The 21,520-nt window shown below is 45.5% G+C and overlaps 1 protein-coding gene across 2 annotated transcripts in view; it reads left to right on the forward strand.

Annotated features, from left to right (window-relative positions):
- The window catches only part of RASSF4 (Ras association domain family member 4), a 404,267-nt gene that overhangs the window by 319,991 nt on the left and 62,756 nt on the right, over positions 1-21,520 (forward strand). For both annotated transcript variants that reach the window (XM_069240816.1, XM_069240817.1), the window contains 2 exons: positions 19,618-19,709; positions 20,808-20,959. In XM_069240816.1, the coding sequence (XP_069096917.1) occupies positions 19,618-19,709; positions 20,808-20,959 (244 nt within the window). The remainder of the gene's footprint in view (positions 1-19,617; positions 19,710-20,807; positions 20,960-21,520) is intronic.

Here is a 21,520-nt window from a genome sequence, read left to right on the forward strand (position 1 = left end):
TTAGAACGTTTCATAGTGATCTATCAAGCGAGAGCAGAGAAAAAGGTGGATCCAAAATGTGTTTTACCCATTGGTGTTACGTATGGTAATGAAATATTACTTTACTTTTAGTGGCCGAAGGAATGTTATTGTTAGGTGAAAATGTCTTTTAAAACATCCTATTTTAAAAGAACAAAACTATTGAAATGTATTAGTTATAGTTATCTCAAGATGCTATAACCAGTGACCTAAAGTAACTATAACCTGTGACCTCCCCAAGCACAGCTAATTACTTCAAAAATTGTATCAGTCATGATATTTGGAATAACCTCGTTGACAAAACTCCTCACAACTGTATTCCACTTCACTGTAGGCCATTCTACTCTAGTCTGCACCACTCTACAATACTGCACTGTACACCACTCTGCACCATTCTACGGTACACCATTGTGGTGTACACTGCTGTACTCTATGCCATTACAGTCTACAGCACTCTACTACAGTGTGCATCATTTTACTCCACTGCTTGCTACCCCAGTGGACTGTACACCACTTGACTTTACTCTGCAGTCTATGCCACTATCCTCCAAACCACTGTACGCCACTTTACTCCACTCCCCTCTACACCACTCCACACCACTCTACATGATGCTACTCCACCCTAAGCCACACCACAAGAAGGTATCAAGAAAGTAAAACAAAAAAAAATAATTAAAATAATGAATACCAAAATAAACATTATATGATTAGAAACCAATTTTTCCAAACCAAAAAAACCCGGAGAAATTCAATGGAAAAATCAAAGGCTGAAGATAAGTTATAGTTGGGAAACCTTTATTTATTATTTCTGTAGGAAAACAACTTACACTGCACAAACCTTAGAAATTTAAAAGTTATAGTTATAACTTAAATTTATAGTTTCCTATGACTTGACTCAACTAATTGCCTCCCTACCAAGCGGCACCCTGGTTCTTGGAGGAGACTTTAATGCAGTTGTTAACCCACACTTAGATGTATCTGGCTCTATCTCACGGGTCAGGGTTGCTCTCTCTGTGTCTTTGTGATTTGCAGAGAATCTGGAACCCTCAGACTAGGGCATATTCTCACACATCGGCATCCAGAAAAAACATCGTCCTGGATTGACTATTTTTTTCTCTCAGCGATGGACATGACAACCGCCTCAAATATCACAATGCTCACCCAAAGTAAATCCAACCACTTCCCGCAATCCTTTCGGCTAGGGGCCATCCAATGTGGCAACTGAATGCATGGGTTCTGGTTGACATAGGTACAGTGGAATGCCTCTCAGAAAAACTCACATTTTATTTAAAACCCATCACTGGGACAGTTCGCAGTCCGAATACACTTTGGGTGGCATGCAAGCCTACTATTTGGGGGCGGGTGAGAGGCTATTTAAAATGTAAGGAGAACATAGTCAGAGAGACATCCCAGACCTAGGGTCCTGCATACTAATGGGGGAATCCATGAGTGCTCAAACTGCTACTGAAACGCTTGTACGCCAACTCGACATCGACAGAACTGTGCTCTGCCACTTGGTTACATGCGCAGCAAGCCACTTCTGGTGAGCCACCTTTTAGCATGTATACGAGCGCGGGGACAGAACGGTTCCCTCCTATATAGACTCGAGACATTGCCTCACACTTTGTCCCTGCAGTTTTAGATGGGACGGGTGCGGTAATCTCCAGGGCTCCAGATATCGAAACAGCCTTTGCTGCCTACTACCAAAGACTATGCACCGCCGAGACCTCACAACCACTTCTTAGTGACGAGTTTCTACCCTCGCTGTCCTTGGTCCAGCAGAATATGCTGAAGGAGCCTGTGATGGAGGATGAAATTCATGCTGCCTGTAGGAGGCTGGCCTGGCTTGTAGTGGGTACCAGAGGTACTTACACCTTGTGCCAGGTCCAGCTATCCCTTATTAGTGTAGAAGAGGTGTTTCTAGCAGCTTAGGCTGATAGAAGGTAGCTATGGCAAAGCAGCTTAGGCTGAACTAGGTAACATGTAAAGCTCCTACTATACAACTGGTATCATATGCACAATATCATAAGAAAACACAATACACAGAAGTACTAAAAATATATGACAATATGCCAAAAGTATCTCAGTGACTACCCTCAGTATGAGGATAAGATATATACACAAGATATATGTACACAAACCAAAATTATGTAGGTAATAGCAAGAAAAGTAATGCAATCAGTGTAAAGTTACAGTAGATTGCAATAGGAGCACATAGGTATAGGGGCAACACAAACCATATACTCCAAAAGTGGAATGCGAACCGCAAATGGATCCCAAACCTATGTGAGCTTGTAGAGGGTCGCTGGGACTGTACGAAAACAGTGAGGGTTAGAAAAATAGCCCTCCCCAAGACCCTGAAAGGTAGGTGTAAAGTGCACCTACTACCCCCAGAGAGCACAGAAGTCGTGATAAGGGGATTATGCAGGAAGAACAAACACCAGCAATGCAACAACAGTGGATTTCTGGACCTGAGTACTTGTAAGACAAGGGGACCAAGTCCAATAGTCGCAACAGTGTATATAGTGGGCAGGAGCCCAGGAAATGCCAGCTGAGGGTCCAAGGAAGCTGCCACCTGTTGGAAGAAGATTGGAGTTCTGCAAGAAACAAGAGGACTAGGAACTTCCCCTTTGGAGGATGGATGTCCTACGTCGTGATTAAGCTTGCAGAGGTGTTCCTACGCAGAAAGACAGCAAACAAGCCTTGCTCGCTGCAAGGGTCACAGTAGAGGTTTTTGGGTGCTGCTGTAGCCCAGGAGGGACCAGGATGTCGCCACTTGGAAGAGGAGACCGAGGGGGCGCCCAGCAACGTAGGGAGCCCTCACAGAAGCAGGCAGCACCCGCAGAAGTACCGGAACAGGCACTTAGAAGAAAAGTGAACCGGAGTCCACCCGAAGGCTCAAAAGGGAGCCTCACGACGCCGGAGGACAACTCAGAAGGTTGTGCACTGCAGGAAGGAGTGTCGGGACCCAGGCTTGGCTGTGCACAAAGGAAATCCTGGAAGAGTGCACAGGAGTCGGAGCAGCTGCAAATCACGCTGTACCCAGCAATGCAGTCTAGCGTGGGGCGGCAAGGACTTACCTCCACCAAACTTGGACTGAAGAGTCACTGGACTGTGGGAGTCACTTGGACAGAGTTGCTGAGTTCCAAGGACCACACTCGTCGTGCTGAGAGGGGACCCAGAGGACCAATGATGCAGTCTTTTGGTGCCTGTGGTTGCAGGGGGAAGATTCCTTCAACCCACGGGAGATTTCTTCAGAGCTCCTGGTGCAGGGAGGAGGCAGGCTACCCCCAGAGCATGCACCACCTGGAAACAGTCGAGAAAGCCGTCAGGATGAAGCGATACAAGATTACTGGTACTCGTCTTGCTACTCTGTTGCGGTTTTGCAGGTGTCCTGAGAAGTCAGCGATCTTTTGGCAGAAGGTGAAGAGGGAGATGCAGAGGAACTCTGGTGAGCTCTTGCATTCATTATCTGAAGAATTCCCCAAAGCAGAGACCCTAAATAGCCAGAAAAGGAGGTTTGGCTACTTAGGAAGGAGGATTGGCTACCAAGAGAGGTAAGAGCCTATCAGAAGGAGCCTCTGACGTCACCTGCCGGCACTGGCCACTCAGAGCAGTCCAGTGTGTCACAGACACCTCTGTTTCCAAGATGGCAGAGGTCAGGGACACACTGGAGGAGCTCTGGGCACCTCCCCTGGGAGGTGCAGGTCAGGGGAGTGGTCACTTCCCTTTCCTTTGTCCAGTTTCGCACCAGAGCAGGGCTGGGGGATCTCTAAACCGGAGTAGACTGGCTTATGCAGAGATGGGCACCATCTGTGCCCATCAAAGCATTTCCAGAGGCCTGGGGGAGGCTACTCCTCCCCATCCTTCACATCTATTTCCAAAGGGAGAGGGTGTTACACCCTCTCTCAGAGGAAATCATTTGTTCTCCCTTCCTGGGCTAGGGCTGCCTGGACCCCAGGAGGGCAGAAACCTGTCTGAGGGGTTGGCAATTCAATGATCTTAGACATGTTACATGGCCATGTTCGGAGTTACTATTGTGACGCTGTACATAGGTAGTGACCTTTGTACAGTGCACGCGTGTAATGTTGTGCCCGCACTCACAAAGTCCGGGGAATTTGCCCTGAACAATGTGGGGGCACCTTGGCTAGTGCCAGGGTGCCCACACACTAAGTAACTTTGCCCCCAACCTTCACCAGGTGAAGGTTAGACATATAGGTTACCTATAAGTTACTTAAGTGCAGTGGTAAATGGCTGTGAAATAACGTGGACGTTATTTCACTCAGGCTGCACTGGCAGGCCTGTGTAAGAATTGTCAGAGCTCCCTATGGGTGGCAAAAGAAATGCTGCAGCCCATAGGGATCTCCTAGAACCCCAATACCCTGGGTACCTCAGTACCATATACTAGGGAATTATATGGGTGTACCAGTATGCCAATGTGAATTGGTAAATTTAGTCACTAGCCTGTTAGTGACAAATTTGGAAAGCAGAGAGAGCATAACCACTGAGGTTCTGGTTAGCAGAGCCTCAGTGAGACAGTTAGGCATCATACAGGGAACACATACAGGGCACATACTTATGAGCACTGGGGCCCTGCCTGGCAGGGTCTCAGTGACACATAGACTAAAACAACATATATACAGTGAAATATGGGGGTAACATGCCAGGCAAGATGGTACGTTCCTACACTGCCATTAGCAACTTAAAAATGGGGATGACCCCAGGCCCCAATGGGTTTCCCCTGGAATACTGTTCCAGATTGTGAGACATACTTGTCCCTCACTAGCTGACACTCTACACAGAAGCCATAGACAAGGGTTTGTTTCCTAGTGATCTAAATCTGGTTACTATTGTTGTAATTCCTAAAACCTCTCCGCTCTCACTGAATTGCAACTCTTACCACCCCACCTCGTTGATAAACACTGAGGTGAAGGTGTATGGCAAAATCCTAGCCTCTTGACTTTAGTTAGTCCTCATCTCCCTTGGGTGCCCAGAACAATGTGGTTTTATGCTCCATCAGAGCACTTGTCATTGTACTAGATGACTGCACCTTGCTCTCGCTCACTCCAAGGACTTATCTGGAGACTTAGCCCTACTACTCGTCGACTTCGAGAAAGCGATCAACACTGTGGACTGGGGCTATCTAGAGATGGTCTTGAGCCACATGGGCTTCAGTGCCTGCTTCCGTACGATGGTCTCCCTCGTATATGCACATCCAATGGCCCAAGTTCGAATTAACAGGGCAATATATGTCTCATTTCCTATAGAGCGTGACACCAGTCAGGGCTGTCCCCTATCCCTGATACTTTTTGCCCTTGCCACCGAGCCCATGGCACAGATCATTAGATGAGATGCACAACTTGAGGGCTGGCACTGGGGAAGAAACACAGAGGACAGGATTGCATTAAACGCAGACAACGTACTTTCATACCTCGCTGACCCGGCTAGCTCCGGCCCCCCACATCTTGGGAATCCTTCACCTCTTTGAGGAGGCCTCAGGGCTTCACTTCAATAAGAGGATATCACTCCTGGTCCCCCTGCGAGGCAACAAAGCATCAGACACCTGGAGCGAAGGTATCCATATCCGTTGTCTTAACTTTAAGTATCTGGGGGTACATATTGAGAGAGTACCAGAACTCACAAAGGCTCTTAACCTGACCCCACTTTTACAAAGCACCAAGGCTAGTAGTACAGCATTGCGAAATCTCCCTCGGTACTTGATGGTAAGGGTCGGCTTAATTAAAATGATGGGTCTACCCCGCTTCTTTTACACATTGCCAAACTATCCACTCCTCATCCCAAACAGTTGGTTTACAAAGTAGCAGCAATCCTTCGCACTTTTCTTTGGCATGGCAGTCCCCAATGAATATCACAAGATATATGCTATTGTTCAGTATCTGAACAGGGGCTCGGGCTGTGGACATACGCCTCTACTACTGGGCATCCCAGCTATTGATCATAGATGAATGACTGTCGGGTGGGTGGGACAATCCGGCATACCAGCTAGAATAAACTCACATTGGACTGGACAGAGTGATGCACTATTTATATGGTCGACCCCATCCCACATCCATCCTGGAAGTAACCAGGAAATTTTTCCTGCTATGGAAAGGAGCACTTCACTTTTGGGATGGCATAGGTGTTTGACGGGCCTAACTTCTCTCTGGAAAGGCCGATGACTATTACACCTGTTGAGACTCCAGGGCTTCAACCGCTGGGATCTCACTGGAATCTCCACTCTAAGCAACACTTGGAGTGGCACCGCCACACACCCCTTTGCGGACCTCCAGACCAGTTATCTTTTTCCGCCACCCAGTTTCACCGGTACCTACAAATAAGCCATGCCCTCCACGCTTACAACACAGACTTACAAAATCTTCCTGACTTTAAACTGTCAGAGGCCTGTTTATTGATGGGCATGATAGACAAGGGAGGAATCTCTCAATAATATCGTGCTCTGGTAAATAATGCACCCTAGATATCTTGCGTGGGAAATGGGAGGGCTGGCTGGGAGGACTAGATGAGACTGAGTTGCGGGAGGCCTGTATGGCTCCTAGGGAGTTGGCGATTTTGGCCCGACTACAGCTAATTCAATTAAATTACCTGCATCAGACCTACAAGACACCTCAAAGATTGGGCCAAGCGAAAATCCTGGTCGACCCCAGATGTGCCTGTTGCCAATCCTCATGGACCAACTTCTTTCACATGGTTTGGTAAATATTGGTCCAGAGTGGAAAATACCCTTGCGACGATCCTGGAGATCCCCCCTGCAACGGACACCAAAAGTGGCACTGCTGGGTGTGTTGGACGGACTAGGCAGCTCCTGAGGTGAATGGGCATTGATTAGATTGGGCACCCTGGTGGCTAAACTAAAAGAGACATAGCTCAAACTTGGAATCAATCCTCCCTCCAACCCTAAAGCAGGAAAATAAGTTTTCCTAACTAAAAATAAGCTTTAACCTTTGTTTATTTCATTATTATTATTTTTTTTTTAAACAAAAATGTGTTTCAAATCATAGAGGCCAGTGTTGCAGTGGATCGTTATATGGAGTGTCGTAAAGTACCATGGAGGAGAGTGTTGCAAAGACGATTGTCATAGAGTAGAGTATTGTATATTGGAACAGAGTGGAGTAGACCAGACTGTAGTAGAAAATCGTACAGTGTAGAAAGGTGTTGTGTAGTGGCATGGTATCTCATAGAGTGCAGTCAAGTATCGTAGACTGGAGCAGCAAGTTGTACTGTGGAATAAAATGTGGAACAGCAGGGTAGGGTGTCACAGACTATCATACAGTGGAGTACAATGAAGTAGTCTCATAAAGTCGATTACGTCAAGTGGAGTGTCATAAAGCACAGTGGAGGAGAGTTTTGTGGAGTGTCACTTCATATAATAGAGTGGTTTATCATAGAGAAGACTTGATTGGAGAGTAGTTCAGTGTTACACAGTGTAGTACAGTGGCACAGAGTGGATAGGCATAGAGTGGATTGGAGTGTCATACAGTGGCATAGAGTGTAGTACACTGTTGTAGAGTAGAGTTGGATACAATGGAGTTGAGTGTCGGACAGTGGAGAGGCATAGAGCAGAGTATAGTACAGTCAAATAGAGTGAGATAAAGTGCAATAGTGGAATATAGTGGAGTGGAGTACACTTAAGTAGGGATAATGTGGCATGGAGTGCAGTAGGGTGGTGTGGCGTAGCATACAGTCAAGTAAAGTATCAGAAATTAGAGCACTGTGTTGTACAGTCGAGTGTAATGGGGTATCGTACAGTATTGGAAAGTGAGGCCTGGCCAAAATGGTGAAGGGTGTGGACCTAAGTAGTGAGCTCCAATCTCAGCCCGATAATAATCCTGCAGTTTACCCTACCCCAACTTCCTAGGTGCCTGCCAATGTGATTGGGGCGGTCCTGCGGTGCCGGGGAACGAGCCGCTGGGACGTGCTCTGCTCCCGCAAGTGCTGGCACGGTGGAGCCGAGAGGCCTAGTAAATTGGAGCGCTGGCCAGGGAGAGGATGCGGGGCCTGGCGGTGGTGGGATGAGCGTGGAATCGCATTGGCGACTTGCAACCAGACAACGGGGACCCCGTGAACATGCAGGCGCAGATGCGAGGACGGCACAGTGCAACAGCGGGCTGCCCTGGCACCGAGTGATCAGAATGTTGTGATTGGATTGACTGACAGCGGAAGAAGTGTACTCCACGTGGAGCGCTTACGCGGCCCGGGAGCCGGCCTGAGATCAACGAGAACTGAACTGAATTGAGGTGAGGACATCCCGGAAGTGCGGGTCCCTCTCTCAGTAGAGGGCTATATGAGATCTGCCAGGTAGCTTCCTGTAGGCACTTGGAAGTACATCATAAAAGGGACACCAGTCGCATGGTCATCCAGGGACGAAGCGAGCACCGTGGGGCTTGGCAGGTCGTCCCAACCAGTGCGCAGGTGTACACCTTGGAAGCACGCTGTATGAACCAACTGTTGCGTGCAGAGGGTATAGGAGTGATTCCCAGTGCCTCGCAACAGTGTCGGATTCCATGGTGCTGCATCACCCATGGTTGTATGCGTGCCACATGTACAGGGAGTGCAGAATTATTAGGCAAGTTGTATTTTTGAGGATTAATTTTATTATTGAACAACAACCATGTTCTCAATGAACCCAAAAAACTCACTAATATCAAAGCTGAATATTTTTGGAAGTAGTTTTTAGTTTGTTTTTAGTTTTAGCTATGTTAGGGGGATATCTGTGTGTGCAGGTGACTATTACTGTGCATAATTATTAGGCAACTTAACAAAAAAAATATATATACCCATTTCAATTATTTATTATTACCAGTGAAACCAATATAACATCTCAACATTCACAAATATACATTTCTGACATTCAAAAACAAAACAAAAACAAATCAGTGACCAATATAGCCACCTTTCTTTGCAAGGACACTCAAAAGCCTGCCATCCATGGATTCTGTCAGTGTTTTGATCTGTTCACCATCAACATTGCGTGCAGCAGCAACCACAGCCTCCCAGACACTGTTCAGAGAGGTGTACTGTTTTCCCTCCTTGTAAATCTCACATTTGATGATGGACCACAGGTTCTCAATGGGGTTCAGATCAGGTGAACAAGGAGGCCATGTTATTAGATTTCCTTCTTTTATACCCTTCCCTTTCTTGCCAGCCACGCTGTGGAGTACTTGGACGCGTGTGATGGAGCATTGTCCTGCATGAAAATCATGTTTTTCTTGAAGGATGCAGACTTCTTCCTGTACCACTGCTTGAAGAAGGTGTCTTCCAGGAACTGGCAGTAGGACTGGGAGTTGAGCTTGACTCCATCCTCAACCCGAAAAGGCCCCACAAGCTCATCTTTGATGATACCAACCCAAACCAGTACTCCACCTCCACCTTGCTGGCGTCTGAGTCGGACTGGAGCTCTCTGCCCTTTACCAATCCAGCCACGGGCCCATCCATCTGGCCCATCAAGACTCACTTTCATTTCATCAGTCCATAAAACCTTAGAAAAATCAGTCTTGAGATATTTATTGGCCCAGTCTTGACGTTTCAGCTTGTGTGTCTTGTTCAGTGGTGGTCGTCTTTCAGCCTTTCTTACCTTGGCCATGTCTCTGAGTATTGCACACCTTGTGCTTTTGGGCACTCCAGTGATGTTGCAGCTCTGAAATATGGCCAAACTGGTGGCAAGTGGCATCGTGGCAGCTGCACGCTTGACTTTTCTCAGTTCATGGGCAGTTATTTTGCGCCTTGGTTTTTCCACACGCTTCTTGCAACCCTGTTGACTATTTTGAATGAAACGCTTGATTGTTCGATGATCACGCTTCAGAAGCTTTGCAATTTTAAGAGTGCTGCATCCCTCTGCAAGATATCTCACTATTTTTGACTTTTCGGAGCCTGTCAAGTCCTTCTTTTGACCCATTTTGCCAAAGGAAAGGAAGTTGCCTAATAATTATGCACACCTGATATAGGGTGTTGATGTCATTAGACCACACCCCTTCTCATTACAGAGATGCACATCACCTAATATGCTTAATTGGTAGTAGGCTTTCGAGCCTATACAGCTTGGAGTAACACAACATGCATAAAGAGGATGATGTGGTCAAAATACTCATTTGCCTAATAATTCTGCACTCCCTGTGTTGGTGGGCTGAGTTGAGTGAAGCCATAGACAGTTTGGGTAATCGTGCGGCAGAGGGCAGAATCACCTACAGTCATGGTCAAAACAAAGCCGATGAAACTGCCACTGTCCGCTGGAGAGGAAATGCTACTCCCCACCACCTCTACAAGTGACCATGCTCTGACCCTCTAACAAATGAACGAGACCTTACAGGCCCATTCGACTCAATTTGCCAAGCTATTACAGGCTGTTCTGGACACCAAGGTAACCCTGGAAAGGAAGATAGACACTGTGGCTCTGGAGGCGAACCTACTTAGGGCGGATCACCTTAAGTTAGCGGACAGGGTGTCCGACAATGAAACCACACTCACAACAGTTCAACCCGAAATCAAAGAACTACAGGACCAGCTGCAGCGGTTGGAGGTATCATCACTGAAACACAGAGCAGAAAATGCAGAGGGCAGGTCGCGGAGAAATAACGGCCATTATCTAGGGTTCCTGGAGCGAGTGGAGATGCCCAATGATGAGGCACTTTTAGAGGAATGGTTGAAGGACACAGTGCTTGCAAATATTGTGTCACCCTCTCTCACAGTCGAAAGTGCTCACCGGATCCCCGGCCCTTAATGGCACAGCTCCTTAATTTTGGCGATTCAGAGCTTCAGATTGCAGGGCCCTTGGCAGTTAGACAACAATAATATTACCGTCTACTATGGAGTTGCAATGCAAGCGTGCGTCCTTCACGTAGGTTAAACAACTTCTGCGTGAGTGTTATATTACCTACTCTTTGCTGTTCCCAGCACAACTCTGGGTGATAGATGGGGGGGGGGGGAAACTCACACCTTCCCATTCCTGGAAGACGCATGCACTTGGTTGCACGCCAAGGGCCTGGTTAAACCACAATTTGATGATTCCAAACTGGACGAATGGATTACACCCCAATCTTGGCACAAGAAGAAATCTGGAATCACAGCGCGCCCATTCAGGGCACAAGCGGCCGATAGCCAAGCACAGGCCTTGATAGAAGCCAACCAGCTTGCATCAAATCAGTATACCATCCATCATGAGGACAAAAGCATGGACTCGGACTCATCACAGGGCCGCTCCAGTGCCTCCATGACCCCATCCACACTTGGCCCAGAACTGACTCCACGCACAGCAGACAACATCTAAATTCGCCCGACATCTGTGGTTCTTGGTGCATCATCCTAGTCCCAAGGTCTAGACCAAAGAATTTCTGGCTGCGCAGGAGGCGCAGAGACTGGTCTGGCACTCGGTGAAAGACTCGGTAAGTCCCAGCATTTCCCCCCAGATGTATCCACTTACTGGCCTGCTCGTGCCCCCTGAGGTCTGACACCAAGACAGCGGCACAACGAATAGCTATGCAGATGGAATAGAAAGGGCAAGACGTTTATTTGAATTGGGTTGAAACCTACGAGACTTCCATTCCTTTTACCCACGACCCTTCACGCCCCATGGGTTCCCGAATGGACACTTCATACAATTGTTAACAGCGGCACCCGTTGTGCCTACACGTTACAAGCTGGGCGTAGCCCAGTAAGTTTGCACTTTGTTTATTGTTGCTAATCTATTACATACACTTCGACACCGACCAAGCTGCAACAGGGAAGGGAGGATGAACACACGGATTGTGGTGATCCAACAGTAGCGGTGATTCCCATAATGACTGCGACCCAGTGCAACACACCAATGGACCATACACTACCTCACAATTTTGCAAACACATGGCTACTGATGAATATAACGTATTAAAGTGGAACGTGAAAGGCATGGCAAATTCCACTAAACGCACCAGGATATATTCATACCTAAAATGGCACAGAACCCACATTGCGATACTACAGGAAATTCACCTCACGGCAGCAGAACTACATACCCTTAAAACCAAATGGCAGGGACTAATATATGGTACAACAACATCACATTTGCCAAAGGGGTGTTGGTGTGGGTAGCCCCACAGGTTCCATACGAGGTGGGGCACTGCATGATAGATGCTGATGGCCGTTATGTTCTATTGGAAGGTTCACTAGATGGCAAACCACTATCCATAGCAGGGCTATATGCTCCCAATTCGAAACAGGGTGACTTTCTCCTATCAATTACACGTACACTCTTACGGGACCCAACAACCAATATCATATGGGCAGGTGATCTAAACTGTGAGCCAGACATAGACATGGATAGGTCCCACCCACCACTAGACAGCGCTCCTAGCAGAAAACTATCATATGTGCTGGCGACATGGATGTCCGAGAGGGGACTCTGCGAAGTGTGCCACCTTCCCAACCCCCTAGATCGGGAATACTCCTTATATTCCCCAGTTCATAGATTACACAGCCGCATAGACTTGCTGCTCAGCTCTATTGGACTGGCTTGCACTATCACTGAGGCATTCTATTTGGCTAAAACACTATCAGACCATTGTCTACTGGTGGCCTCCATGCAATGGGGAAGAACGCGCTCTCACATACCCACAAGGCACCTCCAACCAGACATGCTGTTGGACCCTCTGTTTTGCCAGAAAATGGCTGAGTACATCTTCAAATATTTCAAATTAAATGGTGGGACGGCCACATCGCGTGCAGCAGAATGGGACGCCCACAAAGTTGTGGTGAGAGGCCACTGTCTGTGTGCAGTGGGAGGCATGCAGCACACACTATTCCGTGGGCTGACACAACTAGAAACAGACATATGCAACGTGGAGCGCGCAATAGCACAGGGCACTCTCGACCCTGACACCCTTTGCGAAACACGAAGGAATGAGGTGGACATGCGCTTGCGGAAATATGATTACCATCATTTCATTGCTCTAACACACTCAGAAGGTGATCGCTCCAGAAAGTTACTAGCTTGGTTAATTCGTGGTGAGCTACTGCGTACTCTCATAGGAGTCATAAGGCTTGACTCTGGGATAGTGGTTAACACGCAGGCAGATATAAACAATGCCTTTAAGCAATACTACAGCAGATTATATGCAGCGAGACCCAACCCCCCCAGCTGCACTGGTAGCAGACTTCTTTCACTCACTTCCTCTCGCCAATCTTTCTCCACTACAACAGATGGAGTTAGAGAAACCCATAGATGCAGAAAAGATCCAGTCGGCATTGCGACAATTAGCTTGCAACAAGGCTCCTGGTAGCAATGGTCTACTGGTTGAACACTACCACACTTTCACCACGCAGATACTCAAACCATATCTAGAGATGCTACATGAAGCACAAACAAAAGGGCAGCTCTCAGACTCTCATTGCGAAGCATTAATAGTAGTCTTGCCCAAACCAGGTCAGGACCCCATAGATGTGTGGTCATACAGGCCTTTATCGCTGTTGAACCTGGACTGTAAGCTATTGGGTAAGATTCTTGCGAATCAACTGCTCCCGCTGATGCCGCACTTGGTACACGAAGACCAATTGGGGTTTATACCCGGACGAAACACCTTCCTAAATCTCGGACGCCTATTGTGGCTTATGCCAGATGCTCTGGAGTCAGAACACAATAGGGTTTTGGTATCCCTAGACATCGAGAAGGCTTTTGATACTCTCGGGTGGCCTTTTCTAACAGAAGCCCTGCGGAACATGGGATTCGGCCACGTATTCCTGACATGGATTGGTATTCTGTACTCTAACTCCACAGCTAGGGTTAAAACGGGCAAGATCATCTCGGAAAGTTTCCCTTTTGGGAGGGGCACTAGGCAAGGATGCCCATTATCACTGCTCCTATCTGCATTAGCGATCGAACCCTTGGCAGCTCAGCCCAGACAACGGGCACAACAGTGGGGCATACCTGATGGCAGAAGACAACAGATCACATCCCTCTACATGGATGATGCACTGATATATTTACACAAATGCACATCATTGCTACCGGACCTTTTGCAGTTATTGGATCACTTCAGGGACCTAGCTGAATGACATGTGAAATGGTCAAAATCTTGCTTGTTCTCATTGACCCCGCTCCCGGAGGAATTAAGATCCACTCTCACAACACATAAACTACCATGGTGCTATACCACATTTAAATATCTAGGTATTCAAATATACCACAATGCAGCAGACTTAAGGGAAGGCAATTAAGGACGCCAGTCACATCGATTAGGGGCTCCCTAACATTCAGAGGCTCGCTACCGCTATCACCTTTGAGTAGAGTAGCAATTGCGAAAATTATAATACTCCCATGACTAATATATTACTTCACATTACTTCCAATAGTTTTTCCTCGTTCCTTTTTTAAAACGCTGGATAGTTTTCTGATAGACTTAATATGGGGAAACAGCCTCCGGCGAGTTGCACTTGCTGAAACATACTTACTGCTTGCACAGGGAGGTCTAGTCACACCGAATAACGAGCTATACTATGCGGCAGCGCAACTTCAATGGCCATTACAATAGATACAGAACCTGCCCAGTACAGAGACAACGTCTGTGCATGACATCCTTGGTCACACAAATGTACTGCTGTGGCTACAGAACCACACTAGCTCTCCACGGAATAGGAGCATTCTGGCGATCGTGGCTTGTAAGTGTTGGCGTCACTACATACTAAATGGGGGCTCGATCCCACCTTACTCACCCAGGATTCCACTATTGGCCGTCTAAGAGGTGTGGAAATTAAACACTCACCATGCCCTTTAATCATGGCCAGAACTAGGTATAAAAACAATTGGGGACATATTTAAAGAGTGACGTATTATGTCATACACTGAACTCGCAGCTGTACATGACATAGGTCCAGGACTGTTCATAACCTACCATGCATTGCAACAACTCACACGTAGAGTCTGGAGAAATGGGGACAATGAACCCATAACCTCACCCCTATTACACAATCTGTTAGCGGGCCTTGGATCTCACTACAACATATCCCAGTAGTATAGTATTCTACTTGGCAAACCCCGATAATGCTCAAATCAGAGGGAGGGCGAGATGGGAGCGGGTTCTCCCAACACCGTTGTCACAAACGGCATGGATTTCTGCAATCTGCATGATAAGAGGTGTAGCGTAAGCCACGATTCCGCTATTCTCAGTTTAACTACTCACACCAAACTTATTTATCCCAACACCGGCTCCAGCGCATGTTCCCTCATACTAGTCATGAATGCCCGAGGTGCGGAGAGCTGGATGCTACCTTTTACCACATGACATGGGCCTGCCCACCAGTTCTACGGTCCTGGCATGCACTACTTCCTTAACAGCTGAACTGGTAGAACACTCATTATCTCCTATGCCCGAATCCTGTCTACTCGGGGTCAGCACGAGGTCCTAGAAGGGGAAACAGGTACCCAGGTGTATAGATATGGCATTTGTGCTGTTTAAACGCCTTCTGGCAATGCAATGGAATGCACCGAATATGTCAGACACCCATCAATGGTTGGGTGACCTGTTGAAATGGGTAAGGGCGGAAGCACAGGTTCTACACTCACCCCAAGACAGGGGGGTGACGATAAAAGTATTAGAAATATGGGCTAAATTTATAACTTCAATTGAGGCCAAGGATGACACCCACGCCCCCTAAACTCACAACTGACGGCACCAGGCATGAAGGGCTTACACACCAGAGACATTGCCCAGATGACGACCAGATACAAGATGCAAGAGTGGTCACCAGACTGAGATACAGTGCACCACACGTCAGGGGATCTCACAACTACGAATTCTGGCATTATCATAGGAGAACAAAGTCTCTACTCTGAACCCTGGTAGGAGACCTGAAGTAAAGGGCTTGTAGGGATAAATGTAATTGACACTCACACACATTACCACTGTCACACATAGCAGAATGAGCTATGAAAACCCCTTTCCCCCTTCTGCCAGAGACTTCTCCCTTTGTCTTTTTCTCTACTGTAAGTTGATCTGATTATTATGGACAAAAAGTAGCAAATCGGTTGTCGATTGTATAAGTTGTTGTTTCTCACACAATAAAGAGATTTTTTTTTTTTAAGTATTGGAAGGTGATTTAGAAGTGGCATACAGTCTAGCTGATTGTTGTACAGTAGAGTGTGGTAGAGTGTATTGGCATACAGTGGAGTAGAGTGGAGTACTGTTGGAGTAGAGTGGCATACAGTATAGTACAGTGTCATAAAGTGGAGTAAAGTGATAAGACAGGAGTAAAATGTTGTAGAGTGGCATACAATGTAGTAGAGTGTTATAAAGTGGAGTTGCATAGAGTACAGTAGTCAGTGAAATACTGGAGCTGTGTAGAGTGGATTGCTGTATAGTAGCATAGAGTGAGGTAAAGTCTCGTACAGGCGAGTAGAGTGGTGTAACATAGTGTGGAGTGAAGTACAATAGAGTGTATTGGTGTGTCGTACAGTAGGGTGACATGGAGTAGAGTGTACTGGTGTAACATAGGAAGCAAATGGTTAAAAGTTGGAGTGGGGTCTCATACAGTAGAGAGGAGTGCTGTGTCGTATGGAAAAGTGTTGTATAGTTGAATAGAGTGTTTACATTCGAATGTACGGGCATAGAGAGGGGTATAGATTTGGACATTGGAGTGTATGTACAAATAGTTTGTGTGGCTCATTGCTAGAACTATGTTTCATTTTTAGGTTGCAGTCTATCAGATAGCGCAGCTATATATGGTTTGCTAAAGACATTTTCATGAAATTCAGAAAGTTGATCTAGGAATCATTCTACCATTGGCTTTGTGGGTTGTAACTCATATTTTCTGGCTTCCTATTTGCTGACTTTATCTGCTCTAGGCTGTCCAACTTGAGTTCGATCCTCCAGTTGCCCAAACCTTGTTTACTGTATCCTTCCACAGACTCACTGTCTTTAAGTAGGTCTTTAAATTGTCTTCTTATCTTGTCATGTTTGCTGGACATGCAACAAGAGAGGTCAAATGTCAAGCTGTGTCTTTCGAGAGAGCTTGGTGTTTACTTTGCTTTTACTGACTTCAAAGTGACAAGGTTTATAGGAAAAATGCATGCAGTTACTCTCCCAATGGAGCCGCTTGTGCCCCTCCTATGCTCCAGTTTACAAGATTGTACCATAACCCCTAACTAGCACATCATGTAACATGTGGATGACAGATTTTTATTTTATACAGATAGGGAGGTGGGTTACTGCTTTTAATACAGAGATCCTTTTGTTATTTCAAGTTAATAAATTGTAATTCTTCTAATATAGTACATGAGCGATGAAGGACAAGTGACTCCTGCATCTTGTAACGCTCATTGTTTTACGCAAGAAACTTCTTGGACATTAGTTTACATTACACACGTACATGATTTATTGCCAATGTATATGTTCTGTAAAATGGTCCGACACCCAGCATTAGGATGGGTAGTGCTATAAAAAAAAAAAACAGGGGCATTTACGTTGTTATTTGTGCAAATACTGGAACAGATCAACACATCTGACATTCCTACAGGATGTGCATTTAATAAAGTCAAAAGCATGCCTTACTTAAGCACCTGTGAAGTGGAAACAAACTGTGAGCCTTTTTTTCCTCTCCTTTCTATTTGCATCTAAGTGTGAGCCTCCAGACCGCACACAGCCAGAACCAGACTGGAACAAAAGAAAGTCTGATGGCCTCTTAAATTTGGACTCTATCCTTGACCAGCTAGAGGTGAAAATAAATAAAAACAAAAAGTCCCCTCCCCACCTGCATGTTGCTGCTTATAATGAAAGCAGGCAGCAGTGCAGAACCTGCTAAACATATCCTGGTGTCTGAAAATTACAATGGGATGAGTTCAGCATAGGCAAAGTCATTCTTCACAAACAACACCACATCACTGCTCTTCTAGGCACATCAAATCACCTCTTTCTTCCCTGTCCTTTGACCACGCACTTCCAGGAGTTTTCTTTTATTTTTCAAAGGGCAAGTGCAGTGACACCATAACAATAAGAACGTATGGAAAAAGTAAACCTACCCTAATACTCCAGTTTAAATTCAAACAAACAAAAAGAACACAGTTTATTTACTTGCACTTCCTACACAAGTGTACACCTTAATCTGTGTTAAAATACAAAGCATGCTCTATCATGCTATTGTTTACTAATACCACAACTCATCACCCTGCTTCAAGGCACACGCACCAACAATACACTTCTTTTTTTTATTGGTCATTCTGAACTACACTTACCAGACCGGACATTACATTACACACCGCTGTACTGCATGCCTTAGAAAATTTAAATTGCAAATAATAGAGAGATTTGGAATGTTTTTTAACTTTCAACCATACTGCTCAGCAGCCACACAGCTGTACAACATGGCTTAACACATTATACATCCAAATAGTAGAGCGATTTGGAATGTTTTCTCTGCCATGTTGTATAGCTGCATGGCTGGTGTGCTGCATAGTTAAAAGCAAAAAATGTGTATATAAAACTAGCAGCATTAACCGCATCATAGCATCATATCTCATCATGCAGCACTGCAGCAAAGCTGCTACGCATCATGGCTGAGAAAAAACATTAACAAACAAAATAGACCTCACATAGGCAAGACCAATTGGTTTTACCAATGTTTGTGTTGCACCGGGATGCATATAAAAGATGGTTTTTGTTCGGCGTATTGGGCTAGTTTTATTTTGTGAACCAGAGAGCATGCAGAGAAAATGTACTGAAGATTAAGATTTATTCTATTAGTTATGTATTTGTTTATAAGTTTCCATTAGCATGTGACCATAAATGGGTCTTTCAGTTGTTCAATCTAAAACTTTATATATGCCATACAGTTTATTTTTGAGGCTTCCCTGCCACTTTTAGTAGTATTGTGCCACAAGATATAACTAAGTTGTTGGCCCTTATAAATTCATAAGTACTTCATACTTCATCACTCACAACAGCAAAAAGAATCATCTACATAGTCTAGTTCACATTGCTGTGAAATTTCATTACAATCCGTTCAGCTATTTAGCAAATGTGTTGGATTTCATTTGTGTTTTGGGACCCCCCTTTTTGTTTGGACCCCCTTGACCAAACGCTGCAAACCTTCATCCTTCAACAATACAACGGGTGCAACAGAACTGCAAAGTTGTGCAGAGATTCGTCAAACGGGTGCAAAGTTATTAAGGGACAAAAATCCAAGAAATCCCTATCTTTGGTAACCATAACTATAACTAGCTACAGTTATCTATATATATATCTCCATTAAAAACAATTATAAACTGAGGAAGGGTTCTAGCTGAAACAGTTCAAACCACTTACATTTTTTGGTTACGGTTATAAAAGAATGTGTTTCTTGTTTTTATTTTTATTTTCCTATGCTGTTGTCAAATTGGTGTTTAGAGCATGGTGCTCGATACAATACATTTTTTAAAGCATTGGATAGGATACCATTTGTTGATAGTATGTTTACACATTTTGCTAACACAATGGCACACGCCTTTATCAGTTTTCTATTTCTGTGTGAATGACATTGGGCTTATCCTCTCCATATTCTGTTATCAAAACAATTTCTCATTTTTCTACTAGCTCTTGAGGTTATTCATATGTTTTCCAACAATTCCGTTTTTATGTGTTACAGAAACATGAACTTCCCTGAAGAAGAGAAACAGCCATTTCATGAATCAAACAATAACTCATTCAATTTGTCCGAGAGTGTAGACTACTCTTCATGTGAGTAATGCAGACCTGAGTTTTTTAATATTGCATATAGAAATGTTCATAATTCTTCAACTCTTTTGTCACTTAGAACCTGTGAAAGAAATCTAGAGACATAAGCAGAAGAGTGAGTTGGGGATCGTGCCTATACATCTAGAGTGGGGGAGGGAGGGGGTTGGTTGAGGACAGTAGCTTGTAAGATGCTGTTAACTCAGGTTATGGTTTAGGGCCATTATTGGGTGGAAATAGTTCAGTGAACCACATAGAGTCAAGTAGGGCTGGCTTTAGGGTGGTGCGAGCAGTGCAGCTGCACCGGGTACTGACCTCAGGGGGTGCTGTGTTTAGCAATAACATACAAAACATGCGATTTAAAAGCAGCTGCTGAAGAGTTCCTTTTGTGTCTAGCCTTCAGAAAACAATTCAAATGTCAAGAAACATTCTGTGATTAATTTTCCTACTAGGGAAAGAGACGGGAGTTTTGTCTAGTGCAGCTTTGACTCGCCATAAAGTAGTGTAGAGGCTTAATATGCCTGCTGCAAAGAACAGAACTATATTTTATGTGGATAGCTGAGTGGATTAGTAAAGCCAGCTTTTACAGGTGCTTTAAAAAAATTGGATGTATGTGAAAGGGGGGCTATGGCAGTGGCCTAATGAAACTGAAGGACCCCCCCTGCAACGTACCTGTAGGGGGCTCCCTCCTCCCTGGACCCAGTCAGGAGCCTGCCGCCCCTGCACTGTGTACTGTGCTTAGGGGGGCCCCTGGAGCTGAGGCCCCCGTGCACCATAGGGGCTGCAGGGGCCTTTGTTACAACAATGGGCTATGGAGAAATGGTCCACATTTGCCCCTGGTGGTAGTGTAGTGAGTCTGAGGAGGTTTTATGGGTTGGGGGTGCCAAAAAAAGACTGTCGCACAGGGCACCACCAGCTCTAAAGCCGGCCTTGGAGTCAAGGTCAGTCCATCACATTACCAAGAATGAGCCAGTAACATTGACCCTGCTCAAAGTATAGCAAATGTTATCAAGTTCTCACTGCCTGACACATCATTCCTCTGTTTATGAATATTCTGCTGAGCACCAGTAAAGAGACAGAACTCCTCACTGTAACCATTTGTAGGTTCATATGCAGATGGAGTGCCCCGGCTGATGCGAACCAGGAGTGACGCAAGTTTCACAGTGCTGATGAGATCAAAATACCGTAGCCCTGGTGAAAACCGCAGGATGAAGCGCCACCGATTTTCAATCAATGGCCACTTCTATAACCATAAGGTACACTAGACACATTCAGTGGATATAAATGTAATACATGACTAGCATGGTCCATTGTCTGTGATTGCATTATGATGCATGTAGACCTGACTTGGTTTCCTTTTTTCACCAAAAGATCATGCCTTGGTAAGCGTTGTTGCTCCCTGCCACATTATTGCCTTGATTATAAATGGTGTGTACTGTTTTGCTAAAACGCTAATGGCCAATGGACTTGCACATTTCTTGCCTTTTGATATTAAGCAAAGTAGGATAAGCCACTATTACAGTTTTTGGTTCTAGGTTGTTGGGATGGAGGTGCAGAGTTTCATTTTGGCAGCTGTGTTCAGTGCCTGGTCTTCCGCTTGCCACAAGCATTTTAAAATGTTTAAAAAAAACTAATTCCATTGTTGTTTCTTCTTTTTGGTCTGGTTTGATAACCTCGCTGTTTCCAGACAATTATCTAAGAATCACCAGATCTTTGAATCCACCCACATGTTGGGAGTCAGGAGGGCAGGTTTTGATTGGACAGGACTTGTGTGATTGCACAAAAAACGTGCTTGCCTTCCATGTAGCTGTGATCGT

This window comes from Pleurodeles waltl, chromosome 6 (assembly GCF_031143425.1).
Source record: "Pleurodeles waltl isolate 20211129_DDA chromosome 6, aPleWal1.hap1.20221129, whole genome shotgun sequence".
Classification (NCBI taxonomy): Eukaryota; Metazoa; Chordata; class Amphibia; order Caudata; family Salamandridae; genus Pleurodeles; species Pleurodeles waltl.